The sequence below is a fragment of the Cibotium barometz genome, chromosome 54 (assembly GCF_041138505.1).
Source record: "Cibotium barometz isolate CiBa-2024 chromosome 54, ASM4113850v1, whole genome shotgun sequence".
NCBI lineage: Eukaryota > Viridiplantae > Streptophyta > Polypodiopsida > Cyatheales > Cibotiaceae > Cibotium > Cibotium barometz.
Window position 1 is genome coordinate 5,751,556 of NC_141099.1, and position 23,445 is coordinate 5,775,000.

General features: G+C 40.8%; 1 protein-coding gene across 1 annotated transcript; it reads right to left on the bottom strand.

The window, feature by feature from the left end:
• Positions 1 to 21,195: 21,195 nt before the first annotated feature.
• On the bottom strand, positions 21,196 to 22,041 carry LOC147607801 (histone H2B.11-like). The gene has a single exon (XM_086789896.1). It carries the CDS (start codon positions 21,980 to 21,982, stop codon positions 21,536 to 21,538), a length of 447 nt encoding a protein of 148 aa, XP_086646022.1. The 5' UTR covers positions 21,983 to 22,041; the 3' UTR covers positions 21,196 to 21,535.
• Positions 22,042 to 23,445: the final 1,404 nt, after the last annotated feature.

Here is a 23,445-nt window from a genome sequence, read left to right on the forward strand (position 1 = left end):
GCATTTTCAACTTGCGTTTTTGTTTCTTCAATATGTAAAGCAACACTAGATCACCTCTCCTGAAGCGACCTTTCTTTACATGCATATCATGCCAACGCTTTTGGCGTCGTTTTTCAGCATACATGCCAATGACTGGCCAATAGCCTGTCTTCATCTAGCCTCTCCAATTCATCAATCCGTGTAGAGAATTCATGATCCGTCCACTCAAGTTGTTTTGCAACTCGAAGTGTAGGTACAATAAATTCTATCAGAAGGATAGCGTCCAATCCAAAAACTAGATTGAAAGGTGTCGTGCCTATGGACGTTTTGTAAGCAATTCGGTAAGCCCATAGAACTAAGTGAAGTTTCTGTTCCCAATCTGTTCTATGTCCCTCAATAATCTTTGTAAGCGCGGTGCAAAGAGACTTGTTTGTGCTCTCAGCTTGACCATTTGCTTGCGGGTGATAAGGCGCTGACCTCTTATGGATGACCATAAAGTCTTCCAAAAGAAAGGTAATGACTTCATTGATAAAATGCACACCTTGGTCACTCACAATCTCAATAGGTAAATCGTAGCGTGTAAACACATGTTCGTATAAAAACTTTGCAATGGTCCTAGCATCGTTTTTTACTGTGGCTCTTGCTTCTACCCACTTCGTAAGATAATCTGTGGCTACAATGATATACTCAGCATGTGTATGGCGTGCTGGTGGTTTAATCGGTCCCACAAAATCAATTCCCCATTTGGCAAAAGCTCTAACCCCCATAATTGGTCTCAATGGCATGTCCTCATACTTGGTAGGAGGTTTGTCTCTTTGACATTGATCACATCGTTTGACATACTCTGTTGCATCATGAAAAAGCGTAGGCCACCATAGTCCTGACCATAGTATAAGTTTGGTAGTTGTTTCTCCACAGAAATGTCCACCCCCAACTCCTGAATGTGCATGAGTCAATACGCTAAGGTAGTCACTCTCACAAACACAAGTCCGTAGGTTTCCATCTTTGCCCCTTTTGTACAGCTGGCCTTCAATAATCTGAAAACTCACTGCTTCTACCTCTATGGCTCTCTTTCTATGCCTAGGAATCTTATCGTCCGTATGACCCTGCGTCAAATACTTCACAATGTACGAACTCTAATTGGGTGTTGTTGAAATATAAAATAGAGTCACATGAGGAATGGGTTTCCTTTGTTGACAAATTTTACAATTCTGTACGTATTCTTCTGTATCAGCATGAAGTGTTGGCCACCAATATCCTTCCCACAAAACTCTTTTAACCGTATCCTTTCCAGAGACATGTCTGCCTCCTAAGCTCACGTGGACATATGAGATAATCTCATCATATTGATCAGGGTCAGGGCATAGACGAAGTATTCCATCTTTTCCTAATTTATACAATCATCTAGAAAGAAGCTTATAAGGAGCACAATGCTCTATGGTCATTATCTTTTCATTGGTGGGACTAATGGAGTTAACAAATCCTGTCGTTAAAACTTGAATGATGGGTTCTGCCCATCTTGGTAATGTCTCAACCAAGAATAGAGTAGCATCAGGAATATCATCATCTATACCAATGGGTGCTTCTCCTGAAGTTATCCTGGAAAGATGATCAGCCCGCTGATGCATTTTTCCTTTCTTTACCGCTACTTCAAATTTAAATTCAAGTAGAATAACAAACCAGCGTACAATCCTTCCGGTTGCACATGGCTTGTTCACAAGGTAAAGCAAGCTTGATGATCTACGAAGAATGTAAATTTGTCGGCCAAAAGGTAATGCCGAAACTTCTTCACAGCATAGATCATAGCTAAGCCTTCTCTTTCCGTGGTGGTGTAATTCTTTTCAGCACTATTCAACTGGTGGCTAGCATATGAGACTGGAAAGTCCATTTTGTTCTCGCCTGGTTGAGCTAAAATGCAGCCAATTGCAAAAGTTGAAGCATCTATATGTACGTGGAATAAATTATCCCAATCCGGCGACCTGAGAATAGGTGCCGTCACTAATGCTTTCTTCAGCTTTTCAAAGGCTTTTTCACAATCCTCTGTCCATTCAAATACAACAAGGAGTGCGTACAATGGCCGTGCTATTTCAGCGTACATGTAGATAAATCTACGATAGTAGCCGCAATGACCCATGAAAACTTGTACCCCTTTTGCATTGTAAGGTCTAGGTAGCTCAACAATAACAGCTATCTTTTCTGCATCCGTGGATATACCATTCCTAGACACAATGTGGCCTAGAATCTTCCCTTGCCTAACCACAAACTTGCATTTATCAGGGTTAAGGCATATGCGATACACTCTGCATTTCTCAAAGATTTTTTTGAGATGCTCTATGTGTTCTTCTCTGTTTATGGAATGCACACACGTCATCCATGAATATTTCAAGAAATAATCGCAGGTATTCTTTGAACGCATGGCTCATCAGCCTCTGAAAGGTGGCTGGAGCGTTAGTCAAACCAAAAGGCATGACTCTATATGCAAACACTCCCCATTCTATAGCAAATGCGGTTTTGTGTTGATCCTTGGGATCAATAGAGACTTGGTTGTAGCCCGAAAATCCATCAAGAAAACTGTATGCCTTCTTACCAGCTACCCTCTCCAATACATGATCAGTGAGTGGAAGCGGATAGTGGTCCCGCACAGTAGCAGCATTTACTTTCTTTAGATTGACACATACTCGTAGTTTTCCATTCTTCTTAGGTACTACCACAATCGGTGAAACCCATTCTGTATGTTCAATCTCATAAATAAATTCAGCCGCTAACAGCTTGTCAATCTCTTCTTTGATCTTTTTGGCAAAATTATCGTTATACATATAAGGACGCTGCTTGGATGGCTTGGCATCCTCTTGTATGGGAATTGTATGCTGGCAGATCTTTGGATCTACCCCCTTAAGGTCTTTGTAACTCCAAGCAAATATATCTCGATACTCTCTCAGAGTAGAGATTAGCAATTCTTCCTCCGCTTGGGTTAAGTCTATGGAAATCCACACGTTACATGGCTCTTCGCTTGGTTCTGCCAGGTCTATTTTCTTGGCGTCCTCAGGGCCATCATAGGAAACTCCTGGTTCCTCAGGTTTCTGTCGAATAGGTTGTTGCAAGACTATTTTGCGATCTTGTATGGTGAATTTCTTGAAGTTTGAGGGGATATTTGTGGTATCCTCTTCTTCCTTTGAGTCATCACTCATGGAAGACCATGTTGTTTTTAGCATTCTCTTCCTTTCTTGCACTAGAGCTTTACACTCCACTCTCGTCATGGTGCTTTGTTCAGTCTTGACTGAATGCACTGAAGCCTTAGATTTTAGCTTCGGTTTCCTTTTCCTCTTCTTCTTTGGGTTGTCACTCTCCTTCTCGTTTAGCTTTTGCACTAATTGAAAGCTGTATCTCCATTTCATCTCGTCTTTGATGCAATCATCAGCTCCCAAGTAGTACAAGTACTCGTTCTTACCTACAAAGGTTGGAGGTGGAATAAAGTCTTCTTTATCCACATCTTCTCTTTCTTTTTGTTGTTGTTGTCTCTTTTCCTTGACTTTCTGTTTGCGAAACTTTCGGTGACTCTTGCAAAACTTACGTTTCGGTTTGTCACTAGGAATACTCAGCAAGACCTCTCTGCCCTTTAACAACAATCTTATCTTCTCTAAATCTGATTCAGGAACTATGGTATCGTCATCAGAATCCTTCCCATCAGAGGATTCTAAGCATCTATTCTCATCTCCTTTGTCAGCTGAGCTGTACTCAAGAGGGGATACTTCCTCTACAGATACCATATCTCCTAGCAATAATGATTTGTTTGCTTCATACCAAGGGGCTTCTTGAGGTTCCTCTGCATAGATTGGTCTTAGCATTCTTACGGGAATAATGTCATACCCATGTGGATCACAGAAATGTGTTTGCCTTGGCAATGCACAAGTGTCTATGGTAGCTAAAACATGGTTCCATTCTAAGGGATCTATCAAGTTCTCAGGAGAAGGTATAGGGATATACGCCTCATCTGTCACGCTTCTGTCTATGGTAACATTTCCAGGTTGCAAGTCTCGACAAGATGCTCCACAGATCCATAGATCAGCTCTTCCTTCAGACATAGTTGCTCCCGATGCTTCTGAAGAAGCGGAATCAAACTCATCCACAGGAGAGTGCGTCACATCTCGATAAGCATGGTTTTTCAGATCCATAGATCAGCTCTTCCTTCAAACATAGTTGCTCCCGATGCTTCTGAAGAAGCGGAATCAAACTCATCCACAAGAGAGTGCGTCACATCTCGATAAGCATGGTTTTTCATATTCACCCTCGTGGTTACATTCTCATGTCTAAGGTACAAGTAATTGTAACCCCAGTCTTGAATCATTTTGAATTGGCGCATGAATGGCCTTCCTAGGATCACTTCGTAATTTGTGTTCTTGCCAAAGTCTACGATAGCAAAGGTATGTCCGTACTCAATGCCACATGACTTGAGTATAACGTTCTCAAGCAATCCTATGGGACTCTCTAGATTTCCGTCTGCCAATTGCAAACTCATCCTTGTACTTCTAATTGCAGGTTTTCCCCACATTTCCCATACATTTTTTGTTGCTATACTCACCCCTGCTCCCGCTATCTAGAATAGCTATAGATTCAATCTTGTTGATCTCCACAGGAAGCGTAGTATTTCCTTCATCGTCCTCACAATGCTTGCCAACTTTGTTCACAGGAACCAGAATTGTTTGCTTAAGCATTAGCTCAGAAGCCTTTGCCTTCAACAACTCCTTAACCTGGATGTTCTGGTTCCACAAACCTTGCTCAGTTAATTGTGTAGCCACTTCTCCCCACAATCTTGGCCTAAGCTTTAAAAACTCTGCGAGTGGAATGGTACACGTAACTGGTGCCGACATTAAAGCTTGTAAACTCCCTATGTCTCGTTTCCTGATGAGGTTGTCGTGTCATTGATGGTACTCGCATGATTTGGCTATGTGCCTCGTACAGTCCTAAATATGAGGGCAGTGTCTTGCATGTGAGCTTGTTACTCCGAGCTGAGACAATAGTCTGAGCATCATCTGCTAGAGATAAAGCATCTAATTCTTGAACCCTTTTATTCGAGAATTCTACTATAGAGAATGGTGGTGACTTGTCAGAAGATGCTAGATCCTCAACTTGTTTTTGCATCGCTTCCCACATCTCCCTTGCTACTGCTTCCTCTATTTCAGGAATTTCATCTTCAAAATCCGCGGTAGTCAATGGTTTTGACTCGTCTGCATTGGTATGAGGTAAATCATCTCCTTCAGGCATTTCTGGGAAATGTAGAGATACAACTTCACTTCCCTTTTCCATGCTTGGCGTGGCTTCTGGTATCATCGTTAAGTTAGGCTTCAGAGAAGCAGGTCCTCTTGCGTACATAGGTGGTGGGCCGTCTATTAGAGTCTGAGTATCCCTAATCAACTGCTTATGGATAGCCAAGTTTATTGTCTCTTCACGAGGGTTGGGATATTCTTGCAGCTTCTTAGGCAGCTCGGTCAGAGCTGTGATCCAACTATTATACGCTTGAAGCACTCAATCTAAAGGGTCATACTCCTTGTCCACAAGGACTGGTCCTCCTGAGCTTTCCTCAGACTCAGATGCTTTTCCCTTTTGCTCAGTTTGAGTTTTCTCTCCGATTTGTTTTGTTTTCAACATTCCTTCTAGCTCTTTTGGGATAGAGTTTCCTCCATCAGAGCTCTTCTGCTTCTTCGACTTCTTACTCCCCTTGCTGCATGGTTTACATCGAGTTGATTTCTTTCTCTCTTTTCCATCTTTGGATAGAACCTTAATCTCAGAGGGTTTCTCAACAACCTCTTTGACATTCTTTTGCACTTGGGCTCTAGTCACTACTCTTAGCGACACTAGTTCATTCTCCTCCTCAGATGTCATGGGTGATGGAATCACTTCAACATAGTTGAGGGTAGCTTTAGCTTCTTGTGCTGCCGGATCCGCAGGCTTCAACAAGCAATCCTTTGGTAGATGGTCAATGCTACACCCTTGGCAAAACCTCTCTATAGGTGGAAACGTAGATGTTGTGCCTATGTTAGCTAAGAGGGGTCGTTTCTTGTTTGGACATTCTCTCGCCCAATGTGGTCCACCACATTCGTAGCATGGTCCTGTTTGTTGCGTGGGGTATAGTCTCTTTGTAGGATATGGTCCTGGATAACCTTGAGTCTTGGTTGGCTGAGATGCTATAAGCATCAAAGAGCTTGGGTCTCCATTAAAGTCATGAACTAGGCTTGGTCCGGTTGGGTTCTCAAAGTAGGGTTTGACAAGAGGATGCTCCACTTCGATGTAGCATGGTTGAGAGCTAACCATCTCCATTCCTAATTCAGGATTCTCATATTCCACATATCTAAAGGAAGTTGTGCTAGGTGGAGGAGGTTGAGCTCCTAGCACCGGCCGTGCTTGCTCTTGAGCAACTAAGGTTCTCTCATGGTTCACAACTTGCTGTCTAGGTGCAGAGTTGGCTGCTTGTTCTCTTTGTATCCTTGCAATGTGATTGCAGTCCGAAGTCACATGTGTGTAGTTCCATTTACAAAGCTGGCACCACTTCTTTGTTGGAACCAATGGTGAGAAGGTTGGGCACTGCTCGGTTTTATGGCTACCTCCACATCCTCCACAGACGTAAGGGCCTGTAAGTACAGTATGCATGTATGATGGTTGGGGTCGGTAGGAAGGTCTGTAGTATTGCCCCATCTTTTTCAATACTATCTCGGCAATCTGATCTGGATTAACTAATGGCACACTAGAGTCAGAGCCCTTCCCAGAGCTACGTTTATCATTCGGATGACTATCTTGGTTTCCCATGCCAGTCATGTCAAAGTTGTCATCGTAATCCATGGCATCCATGCAACACTCATTGAAGATGACATGCTTCTTTTCGTACAAATGAGCGTGAAGTGTCTTGTTTCGTAAGCCTTCCAGGAAGATAGAAATTAATCTTCCTTAGCTTGGCTTCTCATCGTCAGGGCATCGACGATTGATGTACTGCTTTAGCCTATTTACACAATCTCGCACAAATTCTTGATTTTTTTGCTTAAAAGCGTAAATTTGAGCTACCACATTGTGCTTAATTTCCATTTTTGAAAACGGAGCTATAAAGCTCTTTTCCAGCCCATCGAAAGATCGCTTTGCCTCAGGCTCTAAAGTCTGAAACCATGATAAAGACTTACTCTCTAGCGTCAAGCCAAATCCTTTGATTTACGTATGCATATCCGTGACTTGCTCCGCATGTATAGCTTGCTTAAAAGCTGCTATATGGTCATATGGGTCACCGGATCCGTCATACTTCTTGACAAGCTTTTGCAGCGCAGATGGTCTCACTTTTCTAGAATATTCATCGTCATGTCTCCTATATGAGTCTCGGCCTCTAACTCTAGGCTCTTCAAAAGTCAGTTCACTTGGTCTATGGGGTTCTCTTGGAGGTACATATCCACTTGCTCGTGGTCTTTCTTCTCCCCTAGATTCTCTAATAGCCCCGGGTCTCCTTGTAGGATCAATCGTTGGAAAGACTGGTCCTTTAGCAGTTGTCCGCATGGAAGGTGCTGGTCGAGCCACACTTGGGGTTCTAGCCCATGGTGGTGCTATTGTTTCTCCTCGAAAGGCAGATTCATCTGGACGTGCCGTGTCTAATGTAGACACCTCAGTGAAAAGGGGCCTTCCTTTCCATGTCATTTCCCTAACCTCTGGCCATTCAAGGGTTCTAAAGTCGTTCCCCCATCTATCCTGAACACGCTTAGTGAAATCTTCTAGATGCTCTACAGTTATTGTATGGGTGACTGGAAGCTCTAAGCTCGGGTGCTTAGTGGTTGCATAGTAGGTTTCTACCACATCCCTATACACCTCCTTAATTGGGTCGTCTTGATAGATTTTAACTACTGGAATTTCTTTTACTATGTCCCATGGGTTTTTCTTGGTCTCTTTTTCTTTTCTCGTTCTTTCTCTATCCTCCCAATTCCTGTCGGAAAACAATTCTTCAAGTAAAGAAATGGGCGTACTAGGTCTGCGCGATGTTGATGGAAGCTCCTTTTTCTGCTTTGCTTGTGCGCTAGGTTGAAGTACACCCAAAGCATTCACTTGTTCAGGATTTTTGGTGACCTCGTAGCGTACTCCATTTCTACCCATGTACATATCGTCTTGGTAGTTTACCCATGGTGTTGGTTCAAATGCAGAATGAATGTCTGTAATTTTACCAACAAACCGGCTCATTGGATCTTTGTAGATCTCACCGCCGCCATGTGCGTTTGTATACAAGAAATGGAGTCTCATGTTGTCAATCAACTCCCCATCTGGGATTTCAAATGGATTAGTAGAATCTGCCATACCAATGGGTGTGGATGGTCTATTCATGCCAAATGATTCGTTTACGTCCATTGAAATATCACTCTCGGTTCTTGAGAGACTCTCTGTTTGAGACTTCGAAGAATGCTCTCCAAGTTGCCAACAACCGATTGAGTGCCGCTCCCTTGAATGGTTACCCTAGATGGTGCACTAGTGTTACGTCCCCCTAGTATTGTTCCCGAGCGTAGATGCATACGCTATTTTTAGCACGTTGCAGTGTCCAGTTTTGAATTTTTTTAATTTATATATATATATATAATTATTATTATTATTATTTTTTATAAACCCTACCTAACCACTAAATGCAATTAGCATGAATATGTGTGTAAATATATATTTTATTTTATTTTATTTTTAATTTTTTTAAATAATTACATAAAATATAAAATATGCTAAAAATACTAATTATGTAGATTACATTAATTATGCAAAAGATTACAAAAATTTAAAAAAATACAGAATATGCAGAAAATGTGGACTCAAAAGAAAACACATAATTTATAAAAAAATTTTAAATTATTTTTATTTATTTTATTTTTTTACTTTTTATTTATTTATTTATTTTTAAAATGCAAAAAACATGAAAATTGGTATGCAAAAATTACGGATTTTGAAAAATTAAAGATTAACAAAAAAAATTAAAAAATAAAAAATAAAAAAAATAAAATACTAACCTTATCTTATCGCCTGCGAATCTGCTCTACAGCCTTATCCGGCACCTCTCCTCCTCTGCTACCACCTCACCTTCTCTTCCTCTTTGTTTGCTGCGGCTGCCTTCACCGCACCTTCTCCTCCTCTCTACGCTCCTCACCTTCTCTGCTGCCTTCAGCCGGCCAGCTGCACAGCCGGTTCAGGGACCTTCGCCTTCTTTTCCTCCTCGCCGCCTTCTCTACAGTCACCTTCCAGCAGCCTCGCTTTCGCCTTCGGCCTCCTCTGCTGTGCCACTCTTTCAGGCAATCAACAAACTTCTTGTCGTCAAGCGTTGACTGGTAGAGGGTCTCCTCGAAGAGAATAGCCCCGAAAATGTACTCGCCCAGACCCGAGGTGGTAACCAGGAGCTGACGTCGCGCAGCAAAGGCGGCTGGCTCTGGAGTCTGCAAAAAGAGGAGAAGTCTCGTTCTCTCTCTTGCACTCTCTCTGGCATGCACTGTATAGGGGCGCAAGATTGGAGGCGAGCAGTTCTAGGACGTTAAATAGGATAAATGGTAGAACTCTTATGCATAAGTGCCCCATTCTATGTCAAATGCAATTCTATGTTGGGTCTATCTCCACTTGGTTATAGCCAGAAAACCCATTAAGGATGTTGTAGGACTCCTTGCTGCCTACTCATTCTAGCACATGCGCAATGAATGGAAATAGGTAATGGTCTTTTACCATGGCTAACCTTTTTGAGGTTAGCACAAACCTGAATTTTTCCATTCTTCTTAAGAATAATGACTATCGAGGATAACTATTCTGTATGCTCTATCGCAAAAATGTCGATGAGTTTGTCAATTTTGTCCTTGATCATCTTGGAGTATTTTGGATTCATCTGGTACACCCTATTTCTTGATGATGGTTTTTCTCCTTCCATAATAGGAATTGTGTGTTTGACCACCTTTGGAGGTACATCCTTCATGTCAGTGTATTTCCAAGTGAAGCAGTCTTGGAGCTCTGTGAGTAGGTCGACTAGGTCCTTTTCTTCCTTTGGAGCTGGGTCTTGCTAGGTTGACCTCCTTAACTTTAGCTAGTCTATCATAAGATGTTTTAGACTTATTTTTCATACAAGCGCTTTCTTGCAGAATGCGCTTGGCTTCTTTTTCAACCTGTGCTAAGGCTTTGATTCTTAATCTTCTTGTGGAGCAATTCTCCTAAACCTGAGGGTTTTTCTCTCTTTGTGGCCATTGACTTGATTGGAACCTCGAAATATTAAGCTCTTTCTACCATTTGTGGAAAAAGTTCACATGGGAGTCTATGGCCTCGACTTATCCACATTGTTATGCTTAGCACAATAAAGCTTACACCGCCTAGTAAACCATCTTCTAATACATCATCCTTTTGGTGGCACCTCTGTATCTAAACTGTTTGAACTTGATGATTCAAATTTTGTCTCTCAATAGTTCCGACACACTCATCATCATAAAGGCTGAAGTCAATGGACCTTGTTCTATTACATCCATGTACAGATACTTTGTACCTCGATTTGGAAGTACATCAATGGACCTTGTTCTATTACATCCATGTCCAAATACTTTGTACCTCAATTTGTTGATGGTAGCTTGTGTATCCAGTTTTCACTAAAATCTATGGGAGGTAGAGAAGCATTCATCTTGTCCTCATCCTCTTCTTTCTTTAGGGTTTTTGTTAGCTCACACACTTATACTGAAGTTGTTTTCTCCATTATGTGACAGATATATTGCCGAAGAGATTGCCCTCCATTAGTAGATGGGTCTTCCATGTGTGTAGGTCAACCTTTAGAACTTGGGATTCTTTTTTGCAAATAGATTGGTCCAAGGCCTCATCATGTACCAACTTATTCTCCCTCATGAAAGGTCTACAAGTATGACATTATATGAATTTGGTTAGTGCAAGAAGTTCATCATAGTTTTTTAATCTCCTTCTTAGCGTTAGGATAGTTTACCACCCCTCTTGGCATTAGGATAGTTATCCACCCATGTTAGCATTGATGGCCTTACTTGGGTCTTTTGTGTCTCCCTTACCATCTCTTATACTAAGGAGTTTTCCTCACTTGATCGCGTTGACCATCTATCCATGGTTCCATCTTACAATCCATCTTGGATGAGAACTACTGGAGTCACCATTACCCACTTTCTTTGACCATGTTTAGAGGCTAAAGTTGATAAGTGCACACATCTACCTTGTTTTTGTTGGAATTAGGGTTAGGGTTGCAACAATACACACACAAAAGATAGAGAAGCTTGAGAGCACACAAACTCACATGTGTGACAGATACAAAAGATAAGTATACACCCCAAAATGAGTAGATAAAAGGGTGTACATATGCACGAGGGAAAAAATCTCCTAGTGAGGGAAAAAGTGCTCAGCGGTCCTAAGTGTGTTCACACGCATCACTACCATATAATGCTACAAATCCCCCCTGGAGTGATGATGTGAACATGTACAAGGTATGGCCAATCAATCCTAAAAAGGCAGTAAGCCCAAAGCTTTATGAAAAACTTCAAACTTTTCACGAGGAAGAGCCTTCATGAATAAATCTACCATGTTGTCATGTGTAGGCACATAGACCAAGCTAATCTCTATTGTAGAGAGTCTTTCCCTGACATAGTGGTAATGCAACTCAATGTGCTTAGTGCAAGCATGAAACACATGGTTCCTCGTAACTGCTAATACGCTTTGGTTGTCAATGAAAATTGTAATGCTAGATGACTGTCCAACACCCAAATCAGCCATAAGATGTCTGAGCCATACACACTCAACCGTAGCCGTTAAAGCTGCCCTCCTGTACTTAGCTTCATAGCTGGAAAAGTGGCCACTATAGGCTACTTCTTGCTGAGCCATGAAATACATGAATCACCAAGGTGAAAGCAAAACCCACTAGTGGACAATCGTATATCATAACATCCAGCCCAATCTGAATCTCTGAAAGCATGCAGCTGTGACTCACACCCCCCCTTGGATAAAATAATCCAAAATAATAAGTGCCCTATAAATAGCAAAAAACCTGCTTAACAGCCTGCCAATGCTTTGTACCTAGGCTATGCATAAATCTGCTCAACTGTGAGACTGCATACTGTATATTTGGCCTCGTGTTGCACACATAAAGAAGGGATCCAACAGCTTGCTGATATAACTGCTGATACAAAGTAACATGTCATTAACTTATAGAATGATGACTAAAAATGTGTCCCTGTTGGACTGTTGTTTGCAAAAATCATTTTTGCAACCAAGTATGCATGAATATTCTCATGCCATGCTCTAGGAGCCTGCTTAAGGCCATAAAGAGCCTTTTTCAACCTGCATACTTTAGACTCTTCTCCTTTCACACAGTAAAACCAAGAGACTGTGATACATACACCTCCTCATATAAATCACCATTCAAGAATGCAGTCTTGATGTCCAACTAATGTACATTCCACCCATGATGTGCTGCCAAATTAATGAGACACCTAATGGTGGTCATACGAGATGTGGGTGCAAAGGTCTCATCATAATCAATGCCCTTTTGCTGGGCATATCCCTTTGCAACAAGTCTGTCCTTGTAGCAATCAATGCTACCATCTGCTTTGCGTTTTAACTTGTAAACCCACTTAGTACCAATGGCCTTCTTGCCATGAGTTAGATCTATCAAATACCAAGTGTCATTCTTGAGTATAGAGTTATACTCATCCTGCATATAACATGCATCCACCAATGATCATCATCATGTGCTTCCTCAAAGGAAACAAGTTCCTCCTCATTACATAAAGTAGGAATGAGAACATGATCCACATGGGAATAATCTGCATAATGAGAACCTGCAAGAGTTTGCTGGGTAAAGGAGTTGCTAACTTGCCATCCGTCAATGTCTGCACAAGCCATTTTGGCATACGCCTAGATTCTTCTATGGCTGCTCTCTCCTCATCCACTACATCCTCAATAATTGCCTCATCAAAAGACTGATTTGCACATTGATTTTGCACCTGCAAAGGCTGAATTTCAACACTTAGTTGAGCATTCAATTGCTCTAATATGGCTTCCCTCCATTTAAAAAAAGGGAGGAGCGATCAAACATGTTCTGTGAGCATACATTCTGCTGTTTTTTACATGAAAGCATGGGCTGAAGTGATTTTTTGACAAAAACAACATCTCTACTACCAAAATCCGCTTTGAGGCCAGATGGTAGAGTCTACATCCCTTGCTTTCTAAACTGTATCCCATAAATATGCATTTAACTACCTTATCATCAAGCTTACTACGTTGTTGCTCAGGCACAAGAGCATAAGCAAGACAACCAAAAACACGCAAATGAGCCGCAGAAGGCTTCCTGCCATGCCAAGCTTCACAAGGAGTTTTAGACTGCAAGGCCTTGGTAGGGCATTTATTCAACACATAGTTTGCGCACATAGTTGCCTTTAACCAAAAATCATGAGGTAAATCTCAGGCTTGCACCGTACATTATAACATCTCCATGAGAGAAACCTGTTCTTCCTCTCAGCCACACCATTTTGTTTTGAGATGTGTATGGCACTGTACATTGATGCCTTATGCCTTTTTCAACCATATATGCAAGAAATTCCTCGGACATATACTCTCCCCCTCGATCTGGACGAAGGGTGCCAACTTTACATTCACATGCATTTTCAGCCATGGATACAAAGTGCCTAAAGCACATAAAAACCTCTGACTTCTGCTTTAATGGAGCTATATCTAGAGTAATCATCAATAAAAGTGATGAGGTAGAGATATCCCCCAATAGATTGTGTCCTTATAGGGCCACATACATCACTATGTATAAGCTATAGTTTCTTAATAGCTCTCACAGATCCATCCTTTGGAAATGATACCCGATGCATTTTACCAAGAATACACCCCTCACATACATGTCTAGCAGGGGGTCTCAAGAGTTGGCAACTCAGACACCATATCATGCCTTTAAAGGCGTAACAAAGTGCCATAATTCAGATGGCCAAATTATGCATTGCATATTTTTACATCACTCATAGCACGAGTCGTAGAGAGTGAGCAAGCATCATGCCTGCAACTTCTCAAATACATCCATCTTGTATGAGAGGCAATGATAGAATAACCATCATTTCTATCTTGAACTGTACATCTTTCATCCACAAATTTCACCATCAAGCCTGACAAGGCTAAGGCTATGAAACTGATGCAAGTTCTTCTTAATGCGCCTGGCACATATAAAACTTTAGAAAGAGTAAATGCGCCCCCATTTGCAGCAATGAGCACAACTCTACCGACTCCTTTGACAAGATATGAGGAACCATTTGCACATGTGACGATTCCTACACTTGGGATAGATTCCATAGATGAGAACAATTTTTTTTGTGAAGTAATGTGCTTACTAGCACCACTATCAAAGTACCAAGCATCCGATTCTGCCACACTGACATGCATACATCATGAACAGAAGGGTCATAACTGCAATGTACAGTCCATGCTCAATCATTTTGAGCAAAACTTACAAATTCCTTCTTCTCTGCACTTGGAGCAGATGCATCAGCCATAGCCATGCCCGATTACTCCTTCTCTAGCCTTTTCTTGCACTCATTTATGTAGTGCCCTGGTTTCCTGCAATAGTGACACTTACCCTTTCTTTTTAGGCTTATCACCTTCTTTCTCTGCATCCTTACTTGAGAATTCTGATTTTGGCTTATAGCCACCATGCGAAGAAGCTTACCGTCGCCTTTCTGACTAGGAATAAAAGCTTGGTCACCAACACACATAACAAATCTATTTTGCCTAGATTGCTCTTCTTGCAAGAGTACTGAAACCAGCTCATCAAATGTAAGGGAATTTGGATTTCCCTTCATCATGAGTCTAAGGGTAGAGGCAAAACTCTAATAAGAATCCGGCAATGCATTGAGAATTGTGGGCACCAATGTACTATCATGACATATCTCATCCACACTAGCAAGCTACTCCTTAAAATATTTGATCTTGGTCAAGAAGTTGTCCATTGAGTCTCCCTCATTCATGTACTCAAACTCCAACTGTTTGCGCAGATATGCAACACGTGCTTCATTGTGCACGTGATATAATGCAGCAAGTGCATCCCATGCCTGTTTTGAAGTCTTACATGACCGAATATGAGGAATAATGCTTCGCTTCACAAAAAGTGTAAGCAATGCATGTGCATGTGCATCTCTTCCATCCCTTTTCATTTGAGCAGTAGTGAAAGGTATATCAAATTCTAATATCAAATTCTACTTCAGATGTACCTGTAGCACCTGGTTGCACTAGTAGTTGTGAAACAAGACGAGTTTCACTACCATTGACCACATTCCAAAGGCCTTTAGCTAACCAATACATGCCCCATCATATAGGACCACAATGGGTAGTTAGTTCCATCAAGTTTGTTCTCAGCCAGAAAATATGTTGAATACATCACTATTACCAGCCACATGACTCTCTACCAAATGCAAAATCTTTCAACACACTACAAGTACTCAGTAGTGACTGAATGCAACCTCAGATGGCTGCCAACTAACTAAATCACCTCCTGCAAAGTGTATGAAAAATAACATAGAGTATAGAATAGAGTGTTACTGGCGAAAGTATGATGGTCAATGTTGTTGAAGACACTGTACATGCTACTACACACCAAATCTTTGCCGCTGCATAGTCCAAACACCCAAAATCGAGCAGAACCAATCCAAAATGACGCCTCTCCAGAATGTCTGCAGACCCCGAAAATTTTGTATACTTTGTATACATCACACTTCAATATATACCTTCTTTTCCTAAGAGGGTATCTCAATCGGAGACAGAAAAACATGGTCATGAGAGGGAGGCAAACTACTAGATCAAGTGTGATAATAATTGCTCATCGTTTAACCTCTCCTAAAGTTTACATCGAGAGTTTAAATTCATAAGTCAAGAGACATAATCTCTCATCAATTTGTGCTCTGACTACTTGATGTTGTAGATCTATGCCACTAGGCTCCATTTATCACCACTTCTTTGCAAAGCTTGGTATGAATACATTCTTCGGTCGAGTGAAAGTAACTTTATTCTCAAGCTTCAAGGTCTTGTACCATTGATGTGCTTTTCCTCCCCATGCTAGGGAAAAACAAGAACACAACATGACTCTACACCATCAAGAACACAATGATAAAGCAAGCAAGACTTGAGTGAGTAAGAAGACACAATTGATGTGTCCAGTCAAATTGCCTTTTTCTAGCACAAGTGAGGTAGATTTGGAGGAGTTTGTTGTGTTATCTATGCTTGGGGATTGGAGGAGTGCGAGCTTTTGGGGGATTTTGCTACTCTTATTTTTTGGGATCCTCCTTTTTCTTTCTTCCTCTAACCCTTGCTCTTCCTCTTGGTCGGACTACTCTCGGCTCCAAAGTTGTGCAATAACTTCAGGTGTGACTATCCATCTTGGAATGTCCTCCCATGGCAACTATTATCTAGGCTTAAGTCACCATGTTTCTTGATACAATGGCTACCTCTTTCCCATTTCTACTACTTTCAGCAATTTATAGTTTGACCACTTGCTTGTGTTAGCTTTTTTTTTTGCTAGGAGACACACCATGTCCAAGTAAAATCTGGTTCTTGTGCGAGTTTGTCTCTCTGATGTGGAGATAAAGTATTCCCTGCCTACCTCCATCAATTCTGAGGCTATATCTCCTTGAGATGCCTGTGCATTTGTGATGCCTTTAGAAGGTAGATGGAGTGCTCTTGCACTATTTCTTCTATCAGCCACGAATTTCTTATCGTTTGCAGCTTGCTATTCTTGATGAGTTCTACTAGTTGTTCTTGTGCTTCCAAATTATCTTGTAAATTCTCCAAGTACATAACGAGCTAAGTCAATGAGTCTCGTCTTCTCCAACCATGAATTGGGTGGGTAAGGTTCAATAGCAAGGTTGATGGCTCAAACTCTATGAGTCTACCTATCACCATGTTTGCAACGCTTGTTAAAAGAGGTGAAATCCTTTGCATGAGAGTAGGAGAGCAAGAACGCAAGCAATATGAGCTATTGTACAGAGAAAAGGCCTGAAACAGAGTTATATTATGCACGACTTTGATTTTTGAACCGTTGTTTGCTTGATATGATATATGTTTTTATCATCTTTAGTGCGCGTGCAGAGTGGGTATTAACTTTGGCAAGGGGATCGAAATACGTCTCTATTCCCTTTATGATTAGGGTGTGGCATACAAGGCATCCTGCTATCGTTCATAGATGCACATTGCTTGCTTTTTCCACACCAAAAATTATTGAAAATAGAAATATTTTTTCCACATCATGTTTAGTGGTTATAATATTGTCCTTATTACCTGTTATACCATACATGTGCCAACTATCCATAATTCACTACATGCCTTGATCTTGTGGTTGACAAAGTACTGCCGATTAATCCATTGCTTTTTTAGGATCTAGCTGATTTGAACTAGCCAAAGTACAATTTCAATCTGAATCCATTAACTAGCTTTTCGATGATGATAGTTAGAAGGTTTCTTAGGCCATGGTCTGATATGATCCCATCAATTTAAGCTTCATTTTCACAGGGTGAGGACCCATTCTTGAGTTGAAACACCAGTACCCGATGTGTGGACCCATTCTTGAGTTGAAACACAAATACCCAATGTGTGGACCCATTCTTGAGTTGAACACCAATACTCAATCACATTCTCTACACTACTTCTACCGATATGGCAATTTTTTGTATGTCCTCTTTCAATGCTAGAAATTTTTTCTAATCGTTGTTGAGCATAAACTAATTCGAGGAAAACCTCTCTTGTGCTAGCAATTATTCTAGTTAGTGCTGCACATATCTAATTTAGGGAAAGCTTCTCTTGTACTACTGCTCCCATGCTTGGTAGAAGGAACTCCATGGGAATAATTACTTCTAGCCTAAACACCAATTTGAATGGTGTTTGCCTAGTTCTAATTTTGTGTGACGTTAAATTCCCACAATGCAGATTGTAGCTTTTGATCCTAATCTATCTAGTTCTTGTTAATGATCTTTTTTAATATTTTTAAGAGCACCTAGTTGGTGGATTCTACTTACCCATTGCACTGCAGGTAGTATAATGTTGTTTTTTAGTGAATGACTAAGTGTTGCTCAGATACTATGTCATTGAGGAAATGGCCTCCTTGGTCACTTATCAGCTCTACTGGGACACCCTAACCTTGTCATAATATTTTAATATAAATTTTTTACCATTGAATTGGCTGAATCATCTCTGTGGACCTTTGCCATTAAATTATCTTTGAGAAATTTTGATATTGATGGGGGCCTTTGATGTCTCTAAGGGCCTTTGCTTGACCCACTCAATGCAATAGTCTATTGAAACCAAGATGTAATAATTTCCTATCCTTTGAGCTACAAGGTCGACCTTGCAAATGAAATCTAGCCACTACTTCATGAATGCTTCGAATGGTAGGATCAGATTATAAGGCATTCTACTGTTGCAATTGGTTAACCTAGCCTCTGACACATATCACACTACTTGGTAAAGTCCCAAGCATCTTTCAAGATGGTTGGCCACCATAGGCCTACTTACATTATTTGTTTACATGTCATGCCACCGCCAAAGTGATTGTCCCCACTAATGCTTGATGAGCTTCCAACAAAATGGCTTGTTGTGCAAGATCAAGCACAACATTTGCAAAGTATTTGATCTATTCCCATTTTACATGACTGATCAGCTCTACCAATGTAAACATTTTGATGAGTTTCCATTAAAATGGCATGATGTTCATAATCAAGCACAATCTACAAAGTATTTGATCTATTCCCTTTTTATGTAACTGTCCAACTTTACCAATGTAAACATTTTGCTTTTCGGTGTCATTTTCTTGCACTAATCTCATCATGTTTTCAAAAAATTAGATGCTCTATAAAAAGGTCAGCATATCATAATACCAATTGATGGACTATTGTTGTAAATAGTTTTGCATCCATCGAATGATCCGATACTCTAGATTTTGTGAGTTCTCCACAATCCATTTGGACATGAATTCTTCCACCACATGTTCACTTCCTAACGCGTGTACTAATGTGAAATTAAACTCCTACAAGAGTAACATCCTCCTAGCCAACTTGCCAATCAAGTTCAACTTGTTTACAAGATAACAATAATAGTTCATGATCCACATAAAACACAAATCTATTTCCTAATATTTAGTGTCTAAATTTTTTTAACTAAGTAGATTAGTTTGAGAGCTTCCCTTTCAACTGTGTTGTAGTTGTGTTTTTCTTTGGAGGACATTCTACTTGCATAGTAAATTGGTTGATATCAATCTTTTTTAAATTTTGGCATTAAGACAATACCTATTGCCACATACAATACATCTACAAATACATGAAATAGTTCATTCCAATCTAGAGTGATTAGTGCAAGTGTTACAGTTAAAATTTCTTCAACCAACCAAATGCTATGTCACATTCCTCATATATTGCATTCTTCTATGTGAGTCAATACATTGCCACATGAACCAAATATCTCAAGAATCTTGCGTACAATGGAAAAAGGCACTATTAGAAAGACTATCAATGAAAAAAGCCACTACAAGAAAGCTAGCACTAAGCATGAGTTCAAGAAGGCCAATAAGCAAAGAGAATTTCTCAAAGTTCTTGAAAAAAGCAAGGAACTTGCATCTATGTAGCACAAGGAAACCATCAATCATATACAAGCATCATAACAAAACAAAAAAACAATGTGGAAAGACTCCTATAAATAACAAAAAAGCAATGTGGAAAGGCTCCTAGAAATAACAAAAAAGATAGCAAAACATTGTGTCAGTAGCACCATGGAGTCACAATGAAGAGACAAATGAGAAATTGAACAAGGAAGAATGCTACTAGGAAGGCAAAGCAAACAAAGCTAACTCCGCCCTTCACAAACAAGAAGATGAGAAGAATAAAGAAAAGGCTAAAGTGTGTGCTATATACAACATCAACATCAACATCAAAAGCAAGCCAAGATTTCAAAGGTTCTAAATCTACCACAATGGGTTAGAAGTGTTGTTCTTCCAAACCAACATAACCAAGACATAATTATACCAAGAGAAGGAGAATCAAAATGTGGTAGAAGTTGACAAGACATAAGAAGAGTAGAGAGCACAAAAGACCCATGAGCAACCTTCAAATGTATGTAACTCTGATGGTCAACACACTATCTTCCACAATTAGCACAACAAGCATCTATACCCCTAAGTCTTCAAGCTTAGACAAGATCAACAATGAGTGGTATAGGGTTACCATTAATAAGGGCCTACTCTCATTAGTGGGAAGTGAACATTAAACCAAAAGGAGGCTTAGATAACCTTAAGCATGAACCTTTCCTTTAGAGAGGATAATTGTTGGTACCATTTATGGTTGGCAAGGTCTTCAAGTTTTCCATTCCATTCTTATTAGAAATTGCTAGACCGTTTTCCATTCTTATTAGAAATTGCTAGACTATTTTCCATTCCATTCTTATTAGAAATTGCTAGGCTAAAACTAAGAGGATACAACATCCAATGTATACAAAAGAACACTAACAAGAGATAGCATCTCTTACAACACAACTTTAAATCTCAAATTTCACAATATAGAGATAGATAACATAATATTATTACAAAGGTGAGATACAACAAATGGAAAATATCCCCCCCTTAAGTTGACCATTGATCTATATAAGCTTATATAGCAAGTCATCCATGACATGATTATGTAGGTCCACAAAATACACTTGGCCCATAAAGATATTCAAGACATTACGTTGGAGTTTCCACACCTCCCATAGCCCCATCCAAACTCATCTCAAGCCACCTAAAAAAATGTCAAGCCAATGTTTCCAAAAGAAGAGTTTTCAGGAAGAGACTACATGATTGCCTCCTTCACACCAAAGCTTATTGGTGACATGCAGTCAAGGATGCAACACTAAGTCATTGCCACTTTTCACCTGTATTGTGCATTCATACATCAAGTTTTTTTAGAACTAGCATTTCGCACATCCTCAAAACCTCATCCTTACAATTTGTAAGGGTTGAAACAAGTTAGATTTTTGGTACAAAACTCAAAGCAAAGGGAAAATAAGGATGAGACACCAATCACACAAGAGTTCAATGGTGGAAAGTGGATGTAACTCTCAGTCATTACCTATTTGCACATGATTTAAGCATTTTCGAGTACCATCCCAGCAAATCCTAGTCATTTTTTAGGGACTAGTAACAATTGGCACAAATTTGATACACCACGATTCACCTAGAATTGTCTTTAAACACAACAACTATATTTGGAAAATTTTAAAATTGAACCACGATTTACAAAGTTACTCGCACCACATGCTCACCTCACCAGAATAATAAACCCTCTGCAGGATGCTCGCAGTTTGACAGTCAGCATCTAGAGAGGCTGAAACACAGTTTAAATAACGCAATATCAGCGTGCCAAAGGCAAACTATCATGAAGAATTAAGAGGGTAACATTGGCACCCAATAATTTACTAGGCTTCATCCATCTGCCCCCATGTAGAGAGTTACAAAGACCTCAAGAAAATTGCGGTGTTCAAAAACACCCTAAGCAAAGAAAATGGAGAATCTCTAGCGTCTTCAAGCGCTCGTGAACTTCGTGACAGCTTTGGTACCCTCCGACACAGCATGCTTGGCAAGCTCGCCAGGCAAGATGAGACGAACAGCAGTCTGAATCTCCCTGCTGGTGATGGTGGGCTTCTTGTTGTAACGGGCCAGGCGGGCAGCCTCCTGCGCCAGCTTCTCGAAGATGTCGTTGATAAAGGAGTTCATGATGCCCATGGCCTTGGAAGAGATGCCGGTGTCCGGGTGCACCTGCTTGAGCACCTTGAAGATGTAGATCTTGTACGTCTCTACGCTCTTCTTGGCCTTCTTTCGCTTCTTCTCGCCGCCTTCCTTGGCCGCGGCGGCGGGCTTCTTGTCGGCCTTGGGCTTCTTCCCAGCGGGCTTCTTGCCGGCCTTGGCAGTCTTGAGGGCCTTCTGCTCCGCCTCAGCAGCAGGGGCGGCTTCCTTGGACTTGGGCGCCATTGATGGATGCGAAGGATTACAAGCGAAGATGTACACAAAGATGGGCGCGAGGGGGGAGAAACGCCTCTTTTAGAAAAGGATATCATTTGTACCCACGAATCACATCATAGCACACAGATCGCCAGATCAGCACATCTCAACCGTTCGATGTCTCCGAATTCAACGTCTCCACCTTCTTCTCGCGCAGATCGCCAGCTCACAACCATCACGCCGTTAAAATACAATCACTTATTTTGAATCTTACTCAAAAAAGGTTAAACACTATACTTTTATTAAACCCTAACCAACGGTCAAAACAGGCACTTTTTAGATTAACTTTGATTAGCCTAGATTGGAGAAAAAGCTAAAGAAGGTATAAAAAAATATATCAAAGGTCAAAAAGTCTTAGGGTTGGTGCCTTTTATAGTCCCACGGCCCACATGCTCTTAGGTTATCCGTTCAAGAAGTGGTCAACACTATGCTACCAGAGCTTGTGACACAGGCCTTGGAGCAAGAGCGTGAGAAATCCCATTTGGACCTCGAGCAAGAGCGTGAGAAATCCCGTTTGGCCTTGGAACAAGTACGAGCCTTGGAGCAAGAGGTACAGACCTTTTCTTTTGGCTAACACCATATATGTAAATGCCCCTAAGCCCCATGTGCAAAGGCCCATCCCCGAGTGCAAGTGCATTTTAAATTCCCCTTTGTTACAAACCATTCCTTTTTATAATGATTTCGCCCGCAAAATCAAAGAATGGTCGTGCATAAAGTTGACATATATAGAAGACTATATACAAAGCTAAAATGTCAACGTCATCTCATGAAAGTGTATGACACCTCCTGGATCAAATGGAAAGAAATGTAGTGCAATGCAATGACGAAGCCAACAGTGCATCCTCCAAGGTTGAATGTGAAACAAAGGAATCGCCTAATCATAGCCATAGATCTCATATCACCTAGATCAAAAGGGTAAGTCATATCACCCCAAGTCACAAAGAGAGAGAGAGCCTCCCCTCCACAAGGCAAGGGTGTTGTGAGCTGATGCGACGCGGCCACATGGAGATGGACTAGACACAATGTTGATTCTTGTCCCTCCACATTGGACCCCACTCCTATATATCATCATCATTCACTTAAATAAAGTCCTCCCCGTGCCTCTTCAAACAAACAAGAAATGGTGTAGTAGCCTTAATATAACCAGCTCTATTAAATCTATTCACAAGATTGGTCACATCCACTTGTGCCATCTCCTAACAACCTCATTGATAACCAAACAACACAATGGAATTAGAGGCAGATCTCTCTCCCTCATAAAATAGAACATTGACAAGGATTCTTGAAGAAGGCCAAGCTCCATCTATGTCCTGAGCCCATAAGGAATGAGACCTGCTTGCTCTTGGTCTTCGTCTCTTTTATTGCTTGTTGCATCTGTTAACTCTAGTGCATCACTTGGTTCCACCACATCTTCTTACACTTGAGAAGTGGCA

Excerpts from the sequence above, each read along its gene's own strand:
- LOC147607801 (XM_086789896.1), bottom strand. The coding sequence starts at position 21,982 with ATGGCGCCCAAGTCCAAGGAAGCCGCCCCTGCTGCTGAGGCGGAGCAG.